Source organism: Neovison vison, chromosome 1, assembly GCF_020171115.1.
Source record: "Neovison vison isolate M4711 chromosome 1, ASM_NN_V1, whole genome shotgun sequence".
Lineage (NCBI taxonomy): Eukaryota > Metazoa > Chordata > Mammalia > Carnivora > Mustelidae > Neogale > Neogale vison.
Window position 1 is genome coordinate 214060229 of NC_058091.1, and position 27572 is coordinate 214087800.

The window sequence follows — 27572 nt, forward strand, 5'->3', positions numbered from 1 at the left end:
GGAAGGAAAAAAAGAGAGAAGCAAAATATAAGAGACTCCTAACACTAGAGAACAGAGGGAGGGTTGATGGAAGGAGATGGGTGGGGGGATGGGTTAAATGGGTGATGGGTATGAAGGAGGGCACTTGTTATGATGATTACTGGTGTTATACTTAAGTGATTAATCACTAAATTTATTCCTAAAACCAATATTACACTGTATGTTAGCTAGAATTTAAATAAAAATTAGAAAAATAAAAAATGAATAAATAAATAAAAACAAATGGTTTTCTTATTGTTTTGGGATTTTGTTATATATTCCAGATATAAGATCTATGATTTTCTTTTTTTATTTTTTAAAAGATTTTATGTATTTATTTGACAGACACAGCAAGAGAGGGAACACAAGCAGGGAGAGTGGAAGAGGGAGAAGCAGGCATCCTCCTGAGCAGGGAGCCCGATGTGGGGCTCGACCCAGGACCCTGGAATCATGACCTGAGCTAAAGGTAGATGCTTAAAGACTGAGCCACCCAAGAGCCCCAAGATCTATGATTTTTATCAGATTAAGGATTTGTAAATATTTTTCCGAGTGTGTGACTTATCTTTCATTCTCTTTTTTTAAAGTAGGTTCCCACGCCCAATGTGGAGCCCAGTGATGGCTTGAACTCACCACCCTGAAATCAAGACCTGAGCTGAGGTCAGGAGTTAGATCCTCAATCAACTGAGCCACCCAGCAGCCTCATGTCTTTTCATTCTTTTAATAGTGTCCTTGGAAGAACAGAAGTTTTGGAGGAAGTACAATTTATTAATTTACCCTTCTATAGATTGCGCTTTTGGTGTTAGGTATCTTAAAAAAACCTTTGCCTCTAGAAACTTTGAAGTTTTAAATTTGTATTTATGATCCATTTTGAGTTCACTTTTATACATTATAGGATCAAAGTTATTTTGTTTGTTTTTGCGTATCGCTGTCCAAGTGCTCCAGCACATTTGTTGGGAAAGACCCTCCTTTCTCCACCGAAGTGCCTTCACACCTTTGTTAAAATCATACACACACACACACACACCCTCATACACCCCTACGTATCTGTCTGTGAATCTATTCATTATTCTATTATCTGTTCTATCAACTCATTATTCTGTTCCCTTGATCTATTCAACTTTATGCCAATACTATACTGTCTTAATTACTGTGGTTTAAAGTATGTTTTGGGATCAGTACCAGTACTCCAACAATGTTCTTCAATGGCACCATCTTAATCCAAGTTTTTTAAAAACCAGAAGTGGCTACTTCAATGTTGGGTATTATTACCATTTTTATACTCCAGCCTCAATAGTTGTTGAAGTAAACAGTAACCAACTAAAAGAAATTACATAAATCTTGAAATCATTCCAAACAGCCATATTTCTATATATAAAATGGACTATGTATATCTAAAAACATTTTTACTCAAAACCAGATGCATAATTAACAAATGTTCACTGTATTTAACATCCTTACCTGCAAACCATATTTTACTCGTATTTTCTTTAATTCTTTTCTCCTTTCCAACTCTTTTTCCTCCTTACTTAGTGTTGGACCAACTAAAAGGAAAAAGTTGAGTTTGGTTTAAAAAGAAAAAATTCTAAGTCTGATAGATTTTACACAAAATTAATACTGTTATTTAATAATAAAAAATTAATACTATCCATCTGTATATTAACTAAAAGTTCAAATAAACATTAATATAAAAGAATCTTGGATTGCAGTGATGTCCTTTCAGCATTTTGGTAACTAAATCTACTTGGAAAGTAAACCAAGTCCCAAAGACTACAGGAATGCTACTGTATAGGTGACAAAAGAACACTAAACATCTTAATTTTCTGATATGATTATTATAATGGAATTTCGAATGCAGAAATATTATTAATTTTCTAAAGGAATATAGGCAAGTAAAAGTCACCGAATCTAAGACTCACATTACTGTGTAATGTACCATACTCATTTTCATCATCTAGAATCAGAAAAATATAAATATAATGAACACGTACAGTTGGTATTTGGGGGAAAACGATGTAAAAAAAAACTTCTTACTGGTTCAAAGTATCTATTCAAAACTTAAAAGCCTTTGAGGAGTGGATTTAAGTAAGATAACCACCTCTTACAGTGTTGTTATAGAAAATAATGGTATATATATAGATAGATAATAGAGCAACAGAAGTTCTGTTGCTTTCCTAAGGGAAAGCAAACATATTGGGGTGCCCCGGTGGCCCAGTCAGTTAAGAATTTGCCTTCAACTCAGGTCACGATCCCCAGGTCCTGGGATCAAGACCCACACTGGGCTCCCTGCTCAGCTGCGAGTTTGCTTCTCCCTCTGTCCCTCAAGCTCGCTCTCTCTCTCAAGTAAGTAAAATCAGAAAGAAAGAAAGAAAGAAAGAAAGGGAGAGAGGGAGGGAGGGAGGGAGGGAGGGATGGATGGATGGATGGAGGAAGAAAACATATCAATCAATAACTCTTAATACCTCGGCCTATTATATTATTATATGACAGAGTTTAACCATGGATGACGTTTTCATATCCATAAATAGAAGTCAAAAGGAAACCAATCTTCACTCTAGTTACAATTTACTCTAGTTACAATTCACTCTAGTCACAATTAACCTTTTGAAGGACATTTAGCTATCACTACCATGCTGCTTCCAAAGCCTATTAAACTTTATTAGCAAAAATAGCTAATAATTACCTTATGGGTCAGAAAGCAACCTAATGCTATAATAGCACAACCAAATTGTTGCAGAGAAAAATTAACTAAAATCACAATCTACTAGCTTAAAAAAATCTATTAAAATCATAATCGACTAGCCTAGGTTTCAAATTTCAAATATATGTCATTTCTTAGTCTCATGTGATAATATTCACTAAAATATAAATGTATCTCAATACAGTATTACATCAATTAAATATGAAGCTGGCAGCTGATACTTTATAGTTTTTTAGAATACTCCAGTGAATTCAACAGAAAAGTTATCATGCTTACATAGAACAGTATGTTTCACTTACCAAAAGATTCATCTTTCTTATCAAGACGAAGGTGAGCTCTAACCTGTCCTGGTTCACAGCCATCACAGGTATCACTGCCAGGGTGGATGTGAAAAGACAGTACCGTCTCTCCAATTTTCACTTCATCACCATGCTCAAGGACGTAAGGGTCACATTTAGTTTTAGGCTAAAGGAAAAAATTACAACACAGAAACCCAAGAGAGTTATGTAAAGTTATTTTATGTCTACTCTAAGTAATATCTGATTAAAACAAAAAAATATTTAGGATGGTTCTCAAAGAGACAGACACACATATGTACACACAGCACACATTTCCACAACTTGAGGATGATACAATGTTCAACTAGTGGAGAAGATACCTGAACTGAGCAACTTCTTTTATATTATCAAAACCCGCTAATCTCATCTCCATGCGTAGTCCTAGAGAAATACCCAACCCAAACATCAAACAATCTATTACCAAAATGAATAACCATCACAGTCAAAAAGATGAAATATTAAGGGGCTAGGTGTATATTTCCCTTTTTTCCTCTTCTTTTCTGATGATTCAGTTTTGTATCACTCTTTATTCTTATAGAGTAAGGACTTCCCCACCCTCTTCCATTTACTTTCTTCCATATGTTATGTGCCAAGCATCTTGCCAAATGTTGGTGATACAAGAGCTAACTGGATAGACATAGGCCCTGTCTTCAAGGAGTATCCAGTTTAGCAACACTTTCATTTAAACAATCTTTTTAAAAATACAAAAAAAGGAGTGCCTTTTAAGTTACTGTAAGACCATTTACTCTGAAGAGCTTTAAAATGCATTTACTTCTATAATAAGGCATAAGTCCATAATTAGAAGATAAAACTCAAAAAGAGTTAAGTATCCACTTGCTATATACTTTTTTCAGCCCTATCTGGGAATTCCCTTTCATGTAATGCATTGGGGCTTTAATCTGACCCAAATTTTAGGTTTAACAACTATGGCCTTCAGAATAAAAATTTCAGTTCATTCTTTAAGACTTATATGCAAGTAATAAATATATACACACTCACCTGAAGAATCTGTTTTCCATTAACAATTGTACCATTTTGACTACCTTGATCCACAAGAACGTAACTTTGTAAGTCACGGTCAAAATAAATTTCTGCATGAAACTTAAAAAAAAAAGAAAAAAAAAGAGTGAGGTAATTATAAAGTATAACAGTTTTTAAAAACGATTTTATTTATTTATTTCACAGACAGAGATTACAAGTAGGCAGAGAGGCAGGCAGAGAGAGAGGGGGGAAGCAGGCTCCCCGCTGATCAGAGAGCCCGATGTGGAGCTCGATCCCAGGACCCTGGGATCATGACCTAAGCCAGAGGCAGAGGCTTTAACCCACTGAGCCACCCAGGTGCCCCATAAAGTATAAACTTTTTTTAAACCATAATTTCTCTCATAGGATATGAGAGACTTAAGTCTATGACAACTTAATTTTTATTATTTTATCTCTCTTTTTTTTTTAAAGTAAGGTCTACACCTAATGTGGGGCTCAAATTCCTGACCCCGACATCAAGAATCGCACCAAGCCCACCAGGTGCCCCAAATTTTACTATTTTTAATGCTTTTTTCCCTGAATACAAAAATACAACACCTCTGGTAGAAATTTGAAGTCTTTGGAAGAAAGTCACCTGTAATTCCACCGACTACTGCCATTAATAATTCAGTGTGTGTCTTATATTTTCTATTTTTATAATATATTTGAGATTAGAGTATTTAAAACATTTGAAACTATTTTTCACCTAATAAAAGTATTGATCTTAAATGTGTAAGCCTGACGATTCACAGACCTGTACCCCTGGGGCAAATAATACATTTTATGTTAATAAAAATAATTTAAAACTTTAAAAAACAAAAAGGCCAAAAAAAGAGTATTGGTCTCTATCATTAAAAGTTCTTAATATAAAATATTCAAGATGAACTTTTTCTTTTAAAGATTTTTTTTTCTTTTTTTAAGATTTTATTTATTTATGTGAGAGAGAGACAGTGAGAGAGAGCATTAGAGAGGAGAGGGTCAGAGGGAGAAGCAGACTCCCTATGGAGCTGGGAGCCCAATGTGGGATTCGATCCCGGGATTCTGGGATCATGACCCGGGCCAAAGGCAGCTGCTTAACCAGCTGAGCCATCCAGGCGCCCCTAAAGATTCAATTTTTTTTTTTTTAAGATTTTATTTATTTATTTGACAGAGAGAGATCACAAGTAGGCAGAGAGGCAGGCAGAGAGAGAGAGAGAGGACGAAGCAGGCTCCCTGCTGAGCAGAGAGCCCGATGTGGGACTCGATCCCAGGACCCTGAGATCATGACCTGAGCCGAAGGCAGCGGCTTAACCCACTGAGCCACCCAGGCGCCCTAAAGATTCAATTTTTTTCAAAACAATCTCTATACCCAAAATGGGATTCAAACTCCCAACCCCTGAGATCAAGAGTCATGCTCTACTGACTGAGCCAGCCATGTGCCCCTCAAGGTGAACTCCTCAGAGAAGTTTTCTAGATTTTCAATACTCAGGACTAACATTCCCTCCTTGCTCCACAGTACTTTGTTAACATAACAATTACACTACGCAAAATTACTGCATAGGGGATAGCTGCTTTAGGGCTAACAATTACTGCTTAGTTTACATTTTTGCTTATGACTCAGTACATATAACACAGATCCTCACATATAATGGCATATACTCAGTACATGTCTATTTAATTGGATAAAGAACTACAAAAATTTCATTTAAAATTTCATAAACAATACACTGCTGGTGGGAATGTAAAACTATATACCTGTTTTAGGAGGATATGGCAGTTCCTCAAAAGGTTAAACAGAATTACCATAGGACCCAACAATTCTACTGTTAGGTATATATCAAGAGTAATAAAAACATACAAATAAAAACTTGTACATGAATGTTCACAGCAGCATTACTCTTAGTAGTCAAAAAGTGGAAACAATTCAAACAATAACTGATTAACAAAATGTAGTATATCCATACACTGACATTATTATTTGGCAATAGAGAGAAATGAAATACTGATATATGCTACAACATGAATGAATCCTGAAAACACATTAGGTAAAAACAACTATATATTATAGGATTCTATTTACGTGACGTGCAGAACAGGCAAATCCACAGAAACAGAAAGCGGACTGTGGTTGCCTAGGCCTGTGAGAGTTGAAAGGAAACGGAGAGTGACTATTACTGTTTTTTCTATGGTGATAAAAATGTTCTGAAACTGGACGCCTGCGTGGCTCAGTCAGTTATGCGTCTGCCTTCAGCTCAGATCATGATCTCACCGTCCTGGGACTGAACCCTGAACTGGGCTCCCTGCTCAGCTGGGAGGCTGTGTCTTCCCTCTCCCTTTGCCCCTCCTTCTCATCCTCTCTCTCTCCCTCAAATAAATAAATAAAAGCTTTAAAAAAAGGGGGGGGGTGATGTTCTGAAACTGATTGTGGTGATGCCTACACAACTCTAAATTCACCAAAAAACCTTTGAATTACACACTTTCAATGCATAAATTGTATACAGGATGTGGACTGTATCTCAATGAAGTTGTTCTTAAAATTTTTCATAAACAGGGGTGCCTGGGTGTCTCAGTTAAGTGTCTGCCTTCAGGTCAGGTCCTGTCCTGGGTCAAGCCCACATCAGGCCCCCTGCTTAGTGGGGAGCCTGCTTCTCACCCTACTTGTGCTCTCTCTGTCAAATAATAAATAAAACCCTTGAAAAAAAAGAAGAAAAAAAAGTTTTCATAAACAAACTAATTATAAAGTGTTCCAAAAACACAAAAGAATATACTGAACTGGTCTACCCATGACCCAGTTTTAATATATTTTGCCTTATTTGACCCAGATATTTATTTTTTAGGCTTTATTTTATTTGACAGAGAGAGGGCGTAAGTGGGGAGAGGGGCAGAGGGAGATAGAGAATCCCCAGCAGATTCCAGGCTGAGCACAGAGCCCAAAATAGGGCTGGATCTCAGGACACTGAGATCATGACCTAAGCTGAAATGAAGAAACTTCACTAACCAGGCCCCCTTGCCTCAGATATTTAAAAAAAAAAAAATTATCATTCTTGGATGTGTAACTCATTCTGTTCATCCCACACCCTTTCTTTTCAAAGGTTTAATATTTAATCATGATATTACTTTCACTCCATATATATGCATCCATAAACAATTTATGTTTATTTTGCCTGGTCTGGAACTTGACATAAATGGGAATTACACTGTATGAATATTTTCTTGAGATGTGACTTATATACAGAAAATTCACAGGTCTTAAATTTAGTTTGAGAAGTTCCGACAAACATATGCTACTGTACGTATTTCTTTCATTTTGCTTCTTTGGCTTAACATTATATTGTGAGGTACATCAAGTTGTGTACAGTTTTGCCATTTTCCTGAATGGTAAAATTCACTGTAGCATTCTGCAACATATTCTTCTGATGATGAACATTCAGTTTTTTCATCCCAAGGTTTTACTATTTTTTAAGATGTTTCTATAAATATTCTTATATTCTTATTCATATATTCATATATATGCAACCTTATTGTAGACAATGCAAGGGTTTTTCAGGGGTATATTCTTTTTTTTTTTTTTTTTAATTATTTATTTGCCAGAGACTGAGAGAGCACAAGCAGGCAGAGCAAAGGGGGAAGGAGAAGCAGGCTCCCCACTGAGCACGGAGCCTGATGCGGGGCTCAATCCCAGGACCCTGGAATCATGTTCTGAGTTGAAGGCAATCCCTTAACCAACCAACCGAGCTACCCAGGTGCCCTTCAGGGGATATTCTTAAGAATGAAAGTACTAAGTCATAGTATGTGCAAATCCTAAACTTTATTAGATACTGCCATAATGTTTTCCAAAGTGGTATAATCAATTTATATTCCCAAAAACAAACTATAAGAATTTTCTTACTCCATATAGTCTTAGCCAACATTTGGTATTATCAGAATCTCCAGTTTTTGCAAGCATAACAGATATGAAATTAAATCTCATCATGATTTTAATTTGTACTTCCCCAATTACTACAAAGACTGAAACCTTGTATTTTTTAGCCACATGGATTCCCTCTTCTGCAAATTTGCTCTTCATGTCCTTCATACATTTTTTTCAGCTGGGTTCTTTAGAATACTAATCACGATACCAAAGCATTTACATAGTTTCAAGGTTTTTTTTTATTTGAAATTTTATTCCAAAGAGCTGTTTTAAATTATGCTCCCAAGAGGAGTGAAATTTAATAGATATGACAAATGAAAATTGACATCTTGACTTCATTTGTATTTCTTAAAATTTTTAGAAAGACTGAATGGTTTTCTCATAATGATACCCCCTGCATTGTGAATTGTTCATTCATATACTTTGCTCACTTATCTATCAGTGTCACAGTCGGGTTTGAAAAAAATGAATCTGTATGAGATTTTAGAATATAAGAGATATATATTTTGTCATATTTGTCTTACTGTCACAGTCTGCCTTTTTTTTTTTTTTAAGATTTTATTTATTTACTTGACAGAGAAAGCACAAGTAGGCAGAGCAGCAGGCAGAGGGAGAGGGAGAAGCAGGCTCTCCACTGAGCAGGGAACCCAATGCAGGGCTCGATCCCAGGACTCTGGGGATCCTGGGATCCCCAGGATCCCTGAGCCGAAGACAGCTGCTTAACCGACTGAGCCACCCAGGCACCCCTTTTCCTTTTAATTTATTATTAAGTAAATCCTACATCCAACATGGGACTTGAACTCCCAACCTCAGGATCAAAAGTTCCACATTCTACTGACTGAGCCAGCTAGGTGCCCCACGTACTCTGCCTTTTAAATTTTTTTAACAAAAACTTAAAACTTAAATTACTCAAAATTATGTTTTCTGTGATTTTTTCCCCATTTTTTAAACTCAGAAGGTCTTCCCCTATCCAGTGATAGATTACATTTTTCCCTAATATTAAAAGAAGTGTATGGATTTTTTAATTTTTTTCACCTACCTGGATATATGTGATATATAGTCAAACTGATTTCATAAAGTAACAAACCATTTACCCCATCAGTGAATATCTTGGTTTTAAAGAAAGAAAAAGCAGAAATGCCACTAGAGAACTACCTATATTTTATTTTATTTTAAAGATTTTATTTATTTATTTATTTGACAGAGAGAGATCACAGGCAGGCAGAGGCAGGCAGAGATAGAGAGAAGGAAGCAGGCTCCCTGCTGAACAGAGAGCCCGATTCGGGGCTCAATCCCAGGACTCCGGGATCATGACCTGAGCTGAAGGCAGCAGCTCAACCCACTGAGCCAGCCAGGCGCTGGAAGAACTACCTATATTTTAGATTGAATTGCTATGTAAATCAGACTGGGTTTTCTTTGGAGGCAGAAGGGTCATAGCAAAATAAAAAAGCAAGATAATCTGGTCCGAGTTAAGATTATGAAAATTTTCTCCCTTCTGAATGAGTTGAAACAAAGTAAAAATAAGTGGACTTTCAAACTATAATGGAAAACAGATTTCATTCCCTAAAGAAAAAAAAAAATCACATAAAATCTATACCTTAAATTCATATTATAGTCTACTAAATAAAAACAAAATGGAGATGATGAAAGGTCAGAAAAAGATAACCACCATAGAAGAGAGGGAAAAACTACAGAAAATACAGTAAAGAAAAAGATAAATACTAAATATAAAGAGTATCAGTAGCAAAACCTTTCGTTTTTCTTCTTGTAACTAAAGTTACAAGCAACTCTGCTCTGTTTTAAAAGCCCAAGTATTCCTTTTCCTGAAACCATAGTTCTTGAGTTGTAAAATACTCTAGACTCAACCACCTAATAAAATAACCATCTAATATAGGATCGGGATGGAGACAAACTATAAGAGACTCTTAATCTCACAAAACAAACTGAGGGTTGCTCCGGGGAGGAGGAGAGGGAGAGGGTGGTTGGTTATGGACATTGAGGAAGGTATGTGCTACGGTGAGTGCTGTGAAGTGTGTAAACCTGGCGATTCACAGACCTGTACCCCTGGGGCTAATACATTATATGTTAATAAAAATAAATAAAATAAATAAAATTGAAGCAGGAAAATGTAAAATAAATAAATAAATAACCATCTAATAAACGTAACCATCTAATAAAATAGCCTGAATCCAAGTCTGATTCATTTTTGAACTGCCAAATCAAGCACACTTATTTCAGTCTAAATATCTGTTAAATGGTTATTACTTTAATACTTAAATTAATCTACATTTCTATTCCTGCTCTAGACTGTTAAAAATTAAACATCATTTAGTTTACTCTAATTTTGATAAAGAATTATTCTTGCAAGCAGTGGAATAGAGAAATCTGAATTGCTTTCATTTCCATTACTACCTGGACTATTAAACTTTCTACTAAATAAAAAAGCTCCTAAGCTTTCTGTCATAATGAGGGTTTATAAAATCATATCTAGGGCTCTATATTGGAAAAATCAAAGAGCTTACCTTACTAACACCAACTTCAGGGATTCGGAGAGTATGCTCCATATCTTTTTCTCTGCAGAGTTAAGTAAAGTGCCTTTAATAATTTTTGAACCACATATAGATTAAACACAGTTAACGAAGAAATTATATTTAAGATTTTGTCGCTGTTTTAAAAGATAATGTTAAAATGCAAGTCTCTCTATCACACTAAGTCATTTCCTTAATCCTACTCTTAATTTCCTGTTGGAAAGAAGTTCCAGGGTTACTTTTACTTTTTGATACATCTACCCCACATTAATAATAAATATCCAGGGGTGCCTGAGTGGCTCGGTCAGTTAAGAGTGCAACTCTTGGTTTCAGATCAGCTCATGATCTCCTGGGTCATGAGATTGAACCCTGAGTCAAGCTCCATGCTCAAGGTAGAGTCTGCTTGAAAGTCTCTCCCTCTGCCCCTCCCTACACTCATATGCTGTCTCTCCCGCTCTGAATTTAAAAAAAAAATCTTTATAAAAAAATTAAAATAATAAACTATCAAGTAAGACAGCATATCCTTTGTACTAACATCATTTAAGATCTGTTGACTACATTCCCACCTCTATTACTATATAGAAAGGACTACAAGGACTATATTACTACTATATAAAAGGACTACACTATTCCTCAAGAATTTAAAGCTAAGATATTGTAGAGAATATGAATTAAGGACAGATTTTTCTTTCCCGTTGGGAAGTAATGAAATGATCCTACTTACGATTAAAACCTCTCTACCAAGCTGATTATAAATTACAAAGGGGTAAAAGAAACAGAAAGGAGATTAAATACTAGACAAACACTGGATTTAACTAATGAATTTAAACCTAAAAAGAGCAGTACAAAAAGTAAGAAAATGACAAAATTTCTGTGGCAAAGATAAGTGTGAACAATATTTTCTGAGTGGGAGAGGGAGGAACACAGATGTCATTCAGTGTTTGCCTATTCAACAAGTACCATGAACATTTTATGATAACCGCTTGAGGAATACACAATCCACTGGAGTAAGATAAATACACAAACATAGTAACATGAAATATTTTTACCTTCCAATTGTAGCAGGGTTTACAGCTGTAATGATAAAAAGTGATCCTGTCTGCAATACTGGTGATCTAATAACAATTACTCTAATACATGGGGGCCAAATTTTTTCTTCATCTGTTAAAGAAAGAAATGTGTAAGTATTAATTCAAATGCTATGGAAAAAACTTCTAGGCAGGAATAGGAAGCATCCATAAAATAAAATGTACTGACGAGTGCCTGGGTAGCTCAATCAGTTTAGCACCCAACTCTTGATTTTGGCTTAGGTTGTGATGTCAGAGTCAGGAGTGTCAAGTGTAGGACTCCACGCTGAGCACGGAGTCGGCTTGTCCCTCTCCCTCTGCTCTTCCTCGTGCCCCCGACCGCGTGCTCTCTCTCTCTCTCACTCAAATAAATAAAAATCTTTAAAATTAAAAAAAAAATGTATTGTTCTGGGCGATTGAGTGGTTCAGTGGGGTAAGCATCTGTCTTTGGCTCAGGTCATGATCCTGGAGTCCTGGGATTGAGCCCCGCATCAGGCTCCCTTCTCAGCATGGGAGTCGTCTTCTCCCTCTGCCTGCTGCTCCCCCTACTTGTGCACTTTCTTTCTCATTCTCCTTCTATCTTAAAAATAAATAAAGTCTTTTTTTAAAAAATGTAAGTTTCCTTTAAAAAAATGTATTGATCAAAATCTTAATTCTGTTTGAAACAACTTTCTTAAGTTCTGCTATATGACATACTTGATAAGACTTTAACACTTACCAATTTGAAGTGATCAACCTCAAGATACTCAGGATCTATCACAATTACAAAATAAACAATTCTCTCTCTTTTTTAAGGTGCTGGAATTTGAAAATATCCTAATCAAGAATTTTTATATTAACTTAGAAAAACTGAGTCCCGCTTAAAAAAAAAAAAAGTGAAAGAAACTGTATCAAGAACAAAATAAGCTCATAAAACCTAATGTAATATCCTGGGCTTTAAAAGTATGTCTTTATGGGGCACCTGGGTGGCTCAACTATTAAGCAACTGCCTTCAGCTCAGTTCATGATCTAGGGTCCTGGGATCGAGCCCTGAATCGGGCTCCCTGGTCAGTGGGAAGCCTACTTCTCCCTCTCCCACTCCCCTGCTTGTGTTCCCTCTCTATGTCCATCAAAAAATAAATAAAATCTTAAAAAAAAAAAAAAAAGTATGTCTTTATAACCTCATGTTAAAAAAATGTAAGATTTGGGGCACATAGGTGGTACAGTCAGTTGAGTGTCTGACTCTTGTTTTCTGCCCAGGTCATGATCTCAGAGTTGGGAGATCGAGCACTGTGTCAGGCTCCACACTCAGTGTTGAATCTGCTCTAGATTCTCTCTCTCCTTTTCCTTTTCCTTTCCTTCTCTTTCTCTAAAATAAATAATTTTTTTTTTAAATGTAAGATTTACCATAACATCTATGTAGCTAAGTCATGGACTACACTTTTTTTTTTAAAGCTCCTATTCATTTATTTGACAGAGAGAGAGAGAAAATGCATGCAAGTGTGCACTCACAAGCAGGGAGAGCAGCAGAGGGAAGGGGAGAAGCAGGCTCTCTGCTGAGCAGAAAGCCCGATGCAGGGTTCGATTCCAGGACCCTGAGATCATGACCTGAGCCTAAGGAAGCCGCTTAACTGACTGAGCCACTCAGGTGCCCCTGGACCACACTTTTTTTTTTTTTAAGATTTTATTTATTTATTTTACAGAGAGAGAGAGATCACAAGTAGGCAGAGAGGCAGGTAGAGAAAGAGAGAGGAGGAAGAAGGCTGCTCACTGAGCAGAGAGCCCAATGCAGGGCTCGATTCCAGAGCCCCAGGATCATGACCTGAGCCGAAGGCAGAGGCTTTAACCCACTGAGCCACCCAGGCGCCACGGACCACACTTTTTAAATGTAATTTACTTTTCCCCTCAGTTACAAAAGCAGACTACAAATACCTAAACCACCAAAAAGCTTTAGTATATACTTTAGAATGTAAGTAAGTTGGTTTTGTTCCATTGACTAGGCCATTCAATGCAATAAAACTTTAAGGTCCAAGTATTAGTAATTTATTCAAATTCTTCCCTTTAAAAATAATCATAATGGTACTGGTGACCACTTTGTTGTTAGCTCAAATAATTTTCAACAATGTCATTAAAATAATCAGCTTAAAACAGTTTATTTTTTGCAGACATAAGAGTTACTAACATTTTTAACTCTTTTGCTCTTTCACCATGACCAGACTGGGTTATTTACAGATAATTAAACAATAGTTATTTACCCACCTTCATCCTCAGTATCTTCTGCAGTTACATTGTCTTCACTGGTAATGTCTTCATCGTAACTGTCCTCTGTCTGAGAGTCTGTAATTTCACCTTCTTCTGGCTCACTATCAGTCTCCATGATTTTCTCATCTTTGAATGATGTCGAATTATAAATGTTTTCACTAACAGAAGAGTCTGTAGTCTTTCCACTAACTGGAACAGTAAATTTGGCAGGACTACTTTTGTAATGAACGTCTATTTTGGCCTTCTTTCTCACATTTGCAAAATCTTCTCCCTCACTGCAGCTTACACGTTCAACACTGGATGCTTTCTGATCTTCTGCATTCAAATCCTGGAAAGACACGGGTAGGGAGGTAGGAACAGGAGAAAATAGGTTAAACATGACCACCTTCTAACACTAAATGTTTCAAAGAATTAGTGAAGATATGTGTACAATATTTTATATGAAATACCAATAGCTATTACCTATAAGCCCCTCTTCCTCTAATGTTCCCTTTCTTACTTAATGACATTACCATCCTCTAATAACCCAAATCAAAAATCTTATAGTTTTTTTTAAAGATTTTATTTAGAGATTACAAGTGTGCCCCTTATAGTTATCTTTGACATCCCCTTAACTACCACTTGGAATCTATTCCCAAGTGCTATGGACTGTTTATACTTGATCCCAATTCTCCATATCTATTCACTACCTATCCCAGTCCAGGCCCTTATCACACATTCCTTGGACGATACGACAGCCTAGACCACTTCTAACCAACAAAAATATAATACAAGCCATATATACACACATAAATATATATACTTTACAATTTCCTAGCAACCAGGGCGCCCGGGTGGCTCAGTGGGTTAAAGCCTCTGCCTTCGGCTCAGGTCATGATCGCAGGATCCTGAAATCGAGCCCCGCATCAGGCTCTCTGCTCAGCAGAGAGCCTGCTTCTCCCTTTCCCTCAACAAAATACTTTTGTTTACAAAGTATTACCATTTATTATAATAAATAACATTTAATCACTATAATACTATTAATGAAATATTTTACATGGATTTTTTGGTACTTCAAGACTTTCAGTCTTCAAAAGTGAATGTGCTGTACTTTATACTTATAAAACACCAGAATTAGGACAAGCCTCATTTCAAGTGCTCAAAAGCTGTATGAGGCTAGTGCTGACTACCTTTACTGGATAGTGCATGCCTAGAAAATATATTTACCCTAAATTTTCTTTTTGAACTTTTAACCAATAATCAAGTCAAAACACATAAAATACAGAATCAGCTTTTTTAAGATTTTATTTATTTTTCTGACAGAGAGAGAGACAGTGAGCAAGGGAACACAAGCAGGAGGAGTGAGAGAGGGAGAAGCAGTCTCCCCACAGAGCAGGGACCCCGATGCAGGGCTTGATCATGAGACCATGATCCTAGCTGAAGGCAGATGCTTAATGACTGAGCCACCCAAGAGCCCCAAAATCAGCTTTATTTACAAAAGTGATTACAGATGTGGGGCATCTGGTCTGTCAGTCGGTTAAGCGTCTAATTCTTGGTTTTGGCTCAGGTCATGATCTCACGGACTGTGGAACTGAGTCCCAAGTTGGGCTCCGCACCCAGCCTCTCCTCCCTTTGCCTCTCCCCTGAGAGGCACACACACAATGCGTGCCCTTTCAAATAATTAAATCTTTAAAAAAAAAAAAAAAAACAGATTTACCTAATGTAGCAGAGCTACAATTTCACTAAAATTTAGTACTTTCATTGAGGTGATCTGATTATACAAAAGAATTTAAAGTATAAATGAATTAGTTATATCTCTTTTATTCTAAAATTCCAAATTAGTGAACATAAGCCTTTTCTAACTCATTATACATGTAGAGTGGGCAAACCTTATGACCAATGAAATCTATTATTCTAAACTTAAAATAATCAGTTATTTTCCTTTTTCCTTTGGTTTGTAACATACTTTGAATCTTCTTTCTGCCTAAAGTAACATGATGAATTGCATTCATATGGTCTTCTTTTATTTTATAAAATATGAGAGCATCTTAAACACTTATTTTTAACAGTAGCATAAATTCAGTTTGGAGACCAACTGAACACTCACAGTATGATAAACTATATATACTCCCAGCACAACAAACTCCTCAGAGGCAAGAAGAAGGACAAGAAACTGAAAAACTATGAGAGTTTTAAAAGCCACTGCAAATATAGCCAAAAACCCTATAAAAAAACTTCCCTACTTAAAAAAAAAAAAAAAAAAAAGGCAGTTTTCAATCTTGAATATTTTATTATTACTACTTACAGGAAAACAAATGTGGGTGGGAATGAATGAAAATGTCAGATGTGCTACTTCTCAAAAACCATCTACCAGTCCAGAATGTTAGATAAACATTCATTAAGAGATAAGAAAGGAGCCTATATGTGCCCATTGAAGCATATATAAATATTTCAAGTTATTTATGCCAATCTCTTTAGTTAGTTACACCAATCTCTTTCCACATGCCTCCAGCTGCAAAGAGTGAGGTTCGAGAGTATCTTAATTAAAAAAGGGGGGGCGGGGATGAGGATGTCTTAAATGGTCTCCTATGTTTCACAGCTACCTTTTAGACTCTTAGGGGAATTCTCAAAATCCCATCAGGATTGTTTGTAAGTACCTATCCTAACACATATTTTTAAAAAAGGATGGTAAAGATGAGCAGTTATGGGAACAAATCTGGAGTAAAATCTCACAAAACACTTTCAAATTTCATTCTCCCGTTTGTCAGGGAAAGTCATTTAAGGACCCTCTATGTTCTTTTCCATTGTTTGAAAGAAGTACCTTCACAACTTATCTTTTCAAAAAGTTCAACTACTAGCAACAGGTTTAAGTCATTAAAACAGAAGTCTTGAAAGCAAACAGAAAAATCGTTTTCAGTATTTAGTCACATTCTCTTTTATTCCTAGGTACGTCAGTGAAAATAAGAGAAATACAAACAACTCAAACAGAGAAAGTAAATCCAAAAAAAACCTAATTCCATATGTGAACTTTAGTATTATACGTTAAAAAACTTTTTTCTTTGGTTACGAGAAAAACATGAGATGAAATTTCAAGAGCGAAGTATCCAGTAGTTGCCACAATTCACAAAATGCCAATGTAACAAATAAGCCTCCTTTCCTGCACATAAACCACCAACCTTATCTGTCTGGGAATACACATAAGAGCACTGGTAATGTTTTTTATGTTTTCCTTCTTTAAATTTAACCCTGCATCACAAGCACTTTTTAAATTCCCCCTAGTCTTTATAAATTACCATTTTAAGGCCTAAAGAATGCTTTTTCTTTTTTCTTTTCTTTTCTTTTTAAGATTTTATTTATTTATTTGACAGACAAAGATCACAAGTAGGCAGAGAGGCAGGCAGAGAGAGAGAGAGAGGAGGAAGCAGGCTCCCTGCTAAGCAGGGAGCCTGATGTGGGGCTCAATCCCAGGACCCTGAGATCATGACCTGAGCTGAAGGCAGAGGCTTTAACCCACTGAGCCACCAAGGCACCCCAAGAATGTTTTTCAATTAAACATACTATCATTTTCTAAACCAATATCTTATAGGCTATTTGAACTCTTAATTTTTTTTTTCTTAAAAATATTGCTATATAACTACACAAAGGCATCTTTCTTTGGATTTTTCTTAAAAGATTTTATTTATTTGAGAGAGAGAGAAAGCACATGCTTGCATACACACGAACAAGGAACGGGGCAGAAGGAGACAGAGAATCCCTAGGGGCTGGATCTCACAACATGGGACTGGATCTCACAATCCCAAGATCACGACCTAAGCTGACACCAAGAGTCAGACACTCAATCGACTGAGCCAACAGACACACTTCTTTCCTTGGATTTTTAAAAAATATTACCCAGAATGGTATTTTCCAGTTAAAAAATATTAATATTTTTATGGTTATTGATACAAATGGCCAATCTATTTTCCCAAAAGACACCAAGGGCACCTGGGTGGCTCAGTCAGTTAAGTGACCAACTTTTGGTTTTGGTCATGATCTCAATGTTGTAGGATCAAGACCTGTACCGGGCTCCCCACAATGCAGTGAGTCTGTTTGAGGATTCTCTCTTCTCCCCTCTGTTCCTCCTGCCACTCTCTCACTCTAAAATAAATAAACCCTTAAAAAAATAATAAAAAGACTTCAGTTTCCATTTCTAATAAACACATACTTACCCCGTATTTGCTAGCAACTGATTTAATGTTTGCTAACATAATAGGTAAGAAATTGCTCAACATGACTAAGAGGCAGAACTTTGATCTCTATCTAGTTACAATCTGTGCTTTTATTGTGAATTGTGCAATGACACCAACTTATTTTTTTAAGACTTTATTTATTTATTTGAGAGAGTGAGTGAGGGACAGAGAGCACAGAGGGAGAGGGAGAAGCAGACTCCCCAATGAGCAGAGTGCCTGATGCAGAGCTTGATCCCAGGACCCCAAGATCACGACCCGACTCAAAGGCAGACCCTGAACTGATCCACCCCGGCACCCAAACATCAACATATTGGTTAAGGGTCTGACCGCTCTTCTTCCAAACTATGTAATACATGAGTATTTTATCTGCCTTAAATCTACCTCCTCCAAACTTTAAGAAGTTCCTTTTACTTCTAAGTGATTAAGAATTTGTGGAGAAAGTCCATCTTTGCCCTCTGTGAATGCTCCTTGGTTGACAGATTCTGATGTTATCTTAATGGATATGTTTGAAATACAAAGTTACTGAATGATAATTTTCAGTTTCATCAAAAACCTTGACATAATTACATCATCATTAAGTAACTTTTTAAAATTATGAAGACATTACCTTTTCCTCATTTGTTACAGAAGAATCTGGATCCTTTCTTTTCTTCTTCAATTTTTTTTCCTTATTTTGTTTTGTGCCACATGTCTGATAAGGTTGCAAATCAACTCGAGAATGAAATTGATATCGACCACTTTCCACATCACAGTAGTAATAAATTCCAGTGGAAGGATCATAATATAGTTGATTTTCCTTTCAAAGTCAAAAAAAAAAAAAAAAAAAGTTCTAGTCAGGTATAACAAAATAAAATAAAAATAAATAAATAGAAATGCTACATATATTTAAAAATGGTCAATGTTTCTTTTAAGAACTCTTCTATTTTCTGAAGATAATGAGTAAAGATGACAAAAAGAAAAATGCTTCTAAGTTGCCAAAATACTTTACATTCACTATTTGCTCTAATTTTCCTAGTACGAAAAATGAATACATTAAAATATTAAATTGAATCGAATAAAATTGCCAGTAATTTTACCACTTTCATACTTAGAGAAATAGCAATTTCATATGTTTCAACCTAATACATTAATGAAAATGATAATAGAAAACCTTTTAGAAGTCATGAAAACTAAGGCATGCATCGGAAAAAGCTAACCATATAAAAAGTAATTCACTCCTTATCCTTATGATTACACAATAATGGTTTGTTTTTAGGTTCTGTCCTAGTAAGTGGTCCAAATTACATGTCCGATTCCACACAAATTCCCTAGTTCTCAGTCCTAAGATCTATTTTTTTTTTAAGTGAAATGCTAAAAAGCCACAGAACTTTGAAACTAATAATAAACATGTTGAGAATTCAACCCTCCTCTCAGTGTCATAAAACAAGTATTTGCTCATTCATAACTAAAAGCCCTGAAGAAAAATTCAAAAATAAAATTAAGCTCGTAAATACATTTTATATATAAAGGAACTGATAAACTGTCTTCCTTAATTCTACTGTAAGTAATTAAATAAGTAAAAGAACCATCTAGAAATGAATTTTGGCAAATTATTGATAAAAACTGGAAAGATAAAAAAATTATGTAATCATCTATACTTATTAGATACTGGCCCATACTCTTTAATCAAGATTTAATTCAACAGTGTATATTTTATATACATCATAAATCCAGTCTGAACAGACCTGGGATTGTCTTATGATATACTAAGGTTAAGCAACTAAAACTGCCTGGAATGAATATTTTTTTAACTGTTGATATTACTGCAATTTATTGTCTTTAATTCCCTTTTCAGATGTCTTATAAAAATATTTAGAATTCAATCTTTTCCATAACTAAAAAACTAAGTGGAAGCGTTCTAATCTTTATTACCAGTGATAATAAAACTTTTACAACTCAAAATTGTTTTATCTCTTACTTCTTTCAGTCCAAAACACATTTTCAAAAATTTAAGAAAGACTATTTAATTACAATAAAATGAAAACTAGTACAATAAAAAGGGCAAAACAATGAAGTCCCTAATTCATTGAAACATAAAACCAACAGAATGTAACTAACCATTTATAGAAGAGATGTCAGGAGGAAAGATACAGAAAGGAAGGTAGAAGAATGATGAAGACTAACATCATATACTTGCAAGCTCTGTATTTTCCTCAAAACAAGTAAGTAATAGCTGGTCTCTTTGGTAGTAAGAATTTAAACATTAGCATGTCAATCAGCATACTCCTTTGAAAGAAAATCCTCTCTTAATGAGGGATTTACAAAGTATACCAAGTACAAACCAACAAGCTAATGAAATCCTTTCTCTAACTTAGGTACCTATTACTATCATTATGTTCTCTAGATTAGTTAACAATAGTTCCAGTGACCAGGATGCTGAACATCTGCTTCATTTTGGGGTACCACATTCTATAATTTCTGAGCACCAGACCACATGCCTAGACCACTGAAGCTGAGGTACATAGGTGTGTAAGTTCCATCATCATTGTTATAAAATTCTGAATGATATAATTCTGAATGAAATAAGTTAAGTACCAGATGTCAACAGCCATAACACTGAATTGTAAATCAAGAACTTTATTTTTAGGGTCTGTCCTAGTAAGTGGTCCATTATGTGTCTGATTCCACACAAATTCTCTAGTTCTCAGTCCTAACATTAATTTTTTTAGAAGCGAAATGCCTAAATGGCACAGAACTTTTGAACTAATAATAAACAGGCTATTGAGAATTCAAAAAAAGGACTTCTGCAGCTCAAATGGATTCATAAGTACTTGAAATAATTTTTTTTTTTTACAATTTCGCTCACATACCAAGTCTAGAATTAACAATGTCACTTCCTTATAAATTCTATGAAAAAAATGTTAAAGTTCTTTAACACTTTATAACAATGCAGTTAACAGTCTATTTTTATTAATAAATGTAACATTTTTGTGTGTTACTTTACATATAAAAGACTAGCTCTTTCTCAAGTATTAATCTATAACAATCACAATTAACTTATTTAATTAAAAACACAGAAGTATAGCTTCATAAGCTATTTTATAATTCTTTACTCTTGTCAAATACCTTTGAATCAAATATAATTTTTCAATGCAGTTTCCTGCCTTTCTTAATTCAGTTTAGGGTTTAATACTTGATATCAAGCAGCAAGTACAACATTAAACAGCCCAACATACTTACAGAATCATAATAGAAACCAGTGCTGTGATCAAAATACAGTCCAGTGTTCTCATCATAACTAAATCCAGTCTGAGACACAGCAGCTTCTGCTGCAGCTCTCAAACTTTCAGCTAATGAAGAACCTTCTAAGGATGTATCTTCTGCTGCTAATACAGATGCTGGCTCCTAGGTAAGACATGTTCATGTCAAATAAGACAAAAACTTCCTTTTATCACTTTAAAAGCAGAATTAAAAACAATAAATACACTTAAAACAATTTTAAACAAGACTTCAGCTTCTGCAATGGAAAGAGATGGCTATCAACTGCAGTTTGGTTCACTTTAAAAAAATAATTACTAGTCTTTAATTCAATTCTAACCTAGTTTTGAAAACATTAAAATTGAGTGTTGACCACTACTCAAAAACAGATACCTGATACCATAAAATAGCTATCTACAAAATAAAGACTGAAATATTCTTTAAGAATAACTACAGGTGGGGCGCCTGGGTGGCTCAGTGGGTTAAAGCCTCTGCCTTTGGCTCAGGTCATGGTCTCGGGTCCTGGGATCAAGGCCCGCATCAGGCTCTCTGCTCAGCAGGGAGCCTGCTTCCTCCTCTCTCTCTGCCTGCCTCTCTGCCTACTTGTGATCTCCTTCTGTCAAATAAATAAATAAATAATCTTAAAAAAGAAAGAAAGAAAGAAAAAAGAATAACTACAGGTTCAGGGGCCTCTGGGTGACTCAGTTGGTTAAGCATCTGTCTTTGACTCCAGTCGGGATCGAGCCCATCAGGTTCCCTATTCACTGGGGAGTCTGCTTCTCCCTCTCTGTCTGCCCCTTTGCCCTTCTTTGTGCTCTCTCTCTCTCTCCCTCTCAAAATAAATAAATAAAATCTTTAGGAAAAAAAAAAAAAAAGAATAATTACAGGTTCAAAGGGGAAAAAAAACTTTAAAAAGAGAGATGGAGGAAAAAGCTATAGGTAATGTGAGATATCACACACTAAGAAATTATACTGGATCTTGGGATCCTGAATTACTGGGATCCTGGTTCAAATAAATTAAAGAAATAACTTAATATGACACTCAGGCAACAGTGGCAAGGTATCTGACATAAAGTAAGCATTAAAAAAATTTTAATATGGGGGCACAAGGCTGGATTAGTTGGTGGAATGTGCGACTCTTAATCTTGGGGTTGTGAGTTTGAGCCCCAATTTTGGATGGAGAGATTACTAAAAAAATTAAAATCTTGAAAAAAAAATTACTATGAATATGATACTCTGGCTCTTGCCCAAATTTTTTGGTTGAGTGAAAATACAGTGACAAATTCTTTTAGTTTATACATATCATTAGTTTTTAGAACACAACAGAGTAGAAAAACAATTTTACTTATTAATAAATTCTGATTTTTTTCCTAAAAACTGTAATATTCACTTTACCATTATACGCAGGATGTTTAGAAGCCTTGTACACATTGTGGACTAAAGAAGTATCTTTTTTTTATATAACAATAAAGGACAAAGTCTTGGGTATCAAGAGTTTCATGCTAAGCATCTTATTACCTGTGAATTTGAATTTGAGGCAAAATGGTCCTCTTCTGCACATTTAACATGTTCTGTTATATCAGCACCAGCATAAGCATCATTTTCTATTTGTGACTGATCTTCAGAATTAAAAGTGGAAGCTTCAATATCCTGATCTTGCTGAACTGAGAGTTCAGTCACTTTATTTGGAAGACTGACATCCTTATAATATGTCTGATAATAATAATCTGTAGCAAAAGTAAATTAGGTGATATCATATTAGAAAAATGTATATAAGGAGAAATTAATTCCAAACTACCAGCACTGAACATAAAACAGCACACAATGCTAACATATCATATTTTCACAACTATATCCGATTTAACAGAATAAATGGATGGTGCAGATAAACTGGCAGAGTATTTATCTTTGATCCTAACATCATCTTCAGTACCCTAGCTATTAATTAAAAGTTAAAAAAACGGTAGATTTGGATTTTCCATAGCAAGGATATAAATGAAAACAGGTAAATAGGTTGTGTTCTGTTTAAAAAAAAAAAAAAAAAAAAGGAACAACTTTTAATTTCTAATCACATACTACCGAATACTATTGCATTACCAAATGACAATGGATCAAAAGATCAAGAGTGGTTTTTTTCTGTCATATTTCTCTTACGGTGACTTTTAAAAAAATGTGTCATACAAATATGTAATGTTAATACTAATGCTGTGTTTAACAATTTAGTTAAATTACATACTGATTAAAATAGGGCAAAACTTAATGGGAAGATCATTTCTTCTGATCCCTATTTCTTAAAACTCAGTTGCTCAGTTATTTTGTCTCACAATGCCACTCATGACGTCATGGCTGTGAGCTCATCACTACCATAAGGGCCTAAGACATTGACACTGAACAAAATGCTAAGTGGAATGCATCAACAAGAAAACACAGGTACCTGGTCCAAGCAAGGCCAAATATGAGTAAATGGTTGAGAGCATGGCAAACATTACTCCAGTAATGTGCGCCCCAAAACACATTAGCATTATTATGTATTTATAGAATGACATTTCTATTTTCCCACCAGAAGATCATAGAGATTATCTGAAAATACCAAATCGTATGAAAAGTCAACATAACAATTCTCAGATTTATCTAGATGTATGTCTATTTTAAGTTTAAAGAAAACTCCACCTTATCATGATGTGAACGTAACAGCACTAAGATATCTTCACTATAAGCCGAATACCTGAGATTGACCAAGCAGGGTGGTTCTCTGTTTGTACTTCTACATCAGACTTCTTATTGTCTTCATTTCTCCCACAATGGAGTATTTTACTGAGCTCTTCTACCTAAAAGAAAACAAGGCCTTTAGGAAAATAGATCATTTAGCAATCTAATAATATACACACCATTCTCCTGAAATTACAATAATTATTTTTCTTGGTTGAAGTTTTAGAGAAGTACCAAAGCAGCTCGTTTCCTTTTCAGAAAAATTAAAAATAGTATAATCTTCTTTCTTTCACCTTTCACATTTGTAGAGGGAAATATTTTTCTTCTTATACTCTCTTGCTAAACCTCAAAAAAGTCCCTCCAAAATGAATTTAGATGAACTAAATTAAAAGGACTTTGTGAAGGCGATCCCTTACTTCTAACAGTAAGAATGTTTTATACTAAAATTTTAATCCGCAGTTCTTCCTAAAGAATTAGTTTAAAAAACCATTAATTCTAATTCATAAAATTATCTAATATCATTCAGTGTCCTCCACCTGGAATTACCTATTCACTTAAATATGTTAATACTCACTTGTATGCTTTAATGCACTTTTTTTTTTCTTTCTTTAAACAAAAGCCAGTAGTCATAGGCCTAAACAACTGCAGAGGAAGAGAAGAGAGGTGACTACCTCAGAAGCGCATCTGTCTTCCCTGTGCCTCACTGAATGCCAGGGCCAGAAAAACAGTGTGGAAATACCCACAAGCAGATGAAGAGCAACACCACAAATACCCTTCATTCAGAAAAATCTTGGCGTGAGACAATGTCTACTACAGGCATGAAACTAAATCAAAAACCAAGCTTTTAAATAGTTAATGACACATAAAGCTTAAAAGAAGGAAGGTGGTAAGACTGACTACATACAGATTATCTAGGTACTTCGTTAGTTATCAGATCCTATTAGCACCAATGCTCAAACTAGAGTGAAGCAAGCAAGACACCTAGAGCACAAAGTTTAAGGAGGTACTCATTCTCAGCTTCTCACAAGAAGAGGGTCTCTATCAGAGAATGAGTACTCCTTACATTTTTTGCCCTGGGTTACTGATTGCCTTGCCCCAGTCCTGGCTCTAGCTACTACCACTATAACAATAAACTTGGTGATTTATTTAGTATCTCCCTACCTGCTAGGCACTAAACAGTACTCTGGATAAACTCGCACTAACTCTTCCAAACTTCTTACAGAATAGTAGCCCTAATCACCATTTTACATGAGAAACCCGAAGAGACAAAGTAATTTGCCCAAAGTTCTTCGGAGTCCAAAACCTGTTTTTCTATCAGCTCTCCGTCAATTCCCAAGCCACCTTTTTACCAGGTGTTTTACAGGTAAAATAATATTCAGTGATCTGAGATAACAGTTAACCAACCTATACCCACCCCAAAGGAGGCTCACTAAGAAGAGGGTAAAGAGGAGTTACTACTACCACCAGTAGGGTCAAGGCTTTTTATGCATTTCAATTTTTATATTAGACCACTATCAAATTCACACTAATAAAAAAATGCTGGCTCTTCAAAGACTAGCAACAATGTTCTCTTTTAGATCTTTAGATTAAAAATTTGGAGGGGCGCCTGGGTGACTCAGTCCGTTAACTGTCTGCCTTTGGCTCAGGACATGATGCCAGGGTCCTGGGATCTAGCCTCACATCGGGCTCCCTGCTCAACGGGAGTCTGTTTCTCCCTCTGCCATTCCCCCTGCTTGTGCTCTCTCACTCTCTGTCAAATAAGTAAATAAAATCTTTAAAAAAAAAAATTAGAATTATAAAAAGGTTTTTAAAAAGGAATTTTAAATATTTTGCTTGCCTTTCCTCATGATAGTTTAGCTAAGGACTCCTAGCACAGTCCTTGTGCATTCATTGTAAGAGTTCAAGAACTAGTTATTGAGTAAAGAAATATTTTCTATAACATCATATTAACATCTATACAACAGACACAATGCACTACATCTCAGCAGTTGTTTTCATAGATCATTTGATAACAAAGCATAATAAAGTTTGCCAGTTTTTCAGTATACAACCTTTATGTGCAGTTTTAGGAAATATTACAATATATTACAAAGGACTACACAACAGTTTACATTAATAATTACAGGGAAATAACTTGTTGGAAGAGTGCAACTACCCAACAAATCAAGCTGGAGAAAAATATGTTCCTTTTTAAAATTAAAAAAAAAAGTGACATTTAAATACTAATCCTTACTCTGTTTCATGAATATGAAATTAACTGATTAGCGTCTCTAACAAAGACAGAGCCCCCTACTTTCACCAGAAAACTCAAGCAGAAAAATAACCTGGCACAAGCATAATGTTCAACAGTTTGTAAAACTCTAAAACCGTTCATGCTTAATCTGATTTAACCTTCACTTGCGTGGTACTAGCACTCTCATTTTATGGACAACCAAGGCTGAGCATCAGTTCACACACCAAGTGTGTAATAAATGGAATTCTGCTCTAAGTCCAGAGCTTTAACAAACCCAAAAGTGAGGGGGGTGTATATATATATATATATATATTTTTTTTTTTTTTTTCTAATGCCAAAGGAACGTCTCACGTGAGAATGATAAGGGTAAGGTAATGAAGTTCACTTCCCACGAGCAGCTCGCACATTTATCTAAACCCGAGGAACCCGAACTCTTAGGCTAGCTTCAAACGTACTTGGAATTATAATCCAAGTGAACTTTTCTTTCTTTCAGAATCTCTATAAAACAGTCCTCGGCCCCTGCCACGGAGCCCTTCCGAAGCTATCAGAGGCTTCGGAGACCTCCCTTTGGGCTGGATGGGGCGCCGGGCTGGGGGCGGACCGCGCACCTGGGTGCGGAGCTCCTGGTTGTTGCTCTCTGCGCTCTGGTACAGCCGTTCCGTGTGATGAAGCAGCTTCTCGATCTCCCGCACCTGCCGCTTGCAGCTCCGCAGCTCGCGTTCCAACTTCTCCACTTTCCGCCTCAGCTGGGCCAGTTCAGGCTCAGGGGAGGGAGGTGACGACGGCGACAATGAAGGCGACGGAGCCTCGGAGGCCATGGGGTCCAGCACAGGGCGGCCCGTGGGCGCGGAGGGACTGCGCTCACGCTGAGGCGGACGCCTGCGGGGCCAAAAGCCATGAGAGAGCGCGGGTAACGAAAGTTGGCCTCAGACCGGCCGGGCCGCACCGGCCCCTGGCCATCACGCCTTGAGACTCCTTGCCTGTAGCCTAGAAAGACTGAGGACAATGAACAAGGGGACAGAGGATGCGCCCGGCTCAATCCGCCAGACTTTCAAACGGGGAAACTTTATTGGCAACTACCTTCCCCTCCAACCGAAAGACCTGGAAAAACGTTGGAGAAATGGTCGACCCAGAGAAGCGGCGGGCAGAAACACTCGGAAGCCTCCAGGGCTGAACCGGAAACGAGGGCGCCGGTGGTGGGCGGGGCCAAAATCTAAAGGGAAGTTACGGGTACCGGGAAGGGCCTTATAACACATGCGCAGTCTCTCTACCTGAACACTAGGTTACGGTGCGCTTGAAGAGTCTATTTGAAAGCGGCTGCCTAACCTTGTGGGTAGTTTTAAAGTCGCTGCCTCTGGTCTTGGGTTTTTGCACTTGCCTGTGTCG

At 36.2% G+C, this 27572-nt stretch overlaps 1 protein-coding gene across 3 annotated transcripts in view; it reads right to left on the reverse strand.

Annotated features, from left to right (window-relative positions):
- AGGF1 (angiogenic factor with G-patch and FHA domains 1) overlaps positions 1-27360 on the reverse strand; it is a 56802-nt gene extending 29442 nt beyond the window's left edge. For all 3 annotated transcript variants that reach the window (XM_044266693.1, XM_044266711.1, XM_044266702.1), the window contains exons 1-11: positions 26795-27360; positions 23970-24072; positions 22763-22971; positions 21227-21391; positions 18615-18803; positions 13797-14127; positions 11541-11652; positions 10486-10537; positions 4054-4155; positions 3016-3181; positions 1477-1559 (exon numbers count right to left, since the gene is read on the reverse strand). In XM_044266693.1, coding sequence (XP_044122628.1) covers positions 1477-1559; positions 3016-3181; positions 4054-4155; positions 10486-10537; positions 11541-11652; positions 13797-14127; positions 18615-18803; positions 21227-21391; positions 22763-22971; positions 23970-24072; positions 26795-27004 — 1722 coding nt within the window. In that variant the 5' untranslated portion in view covers positions 27005-27360. The remainder of the gene's footprint in view (positions 1-1476; positions 1560-3015; positions 3182-4053; positions 4156-10485; positions 10538-11540; positions 11653-13796; positions 14128-18614; positions 18804-21226; positions 21392-22762; positions 22972-23969; positions 24073-26794) is intronic.
- Positions 27361-27572: the final 212 nt, after the last annotated feature.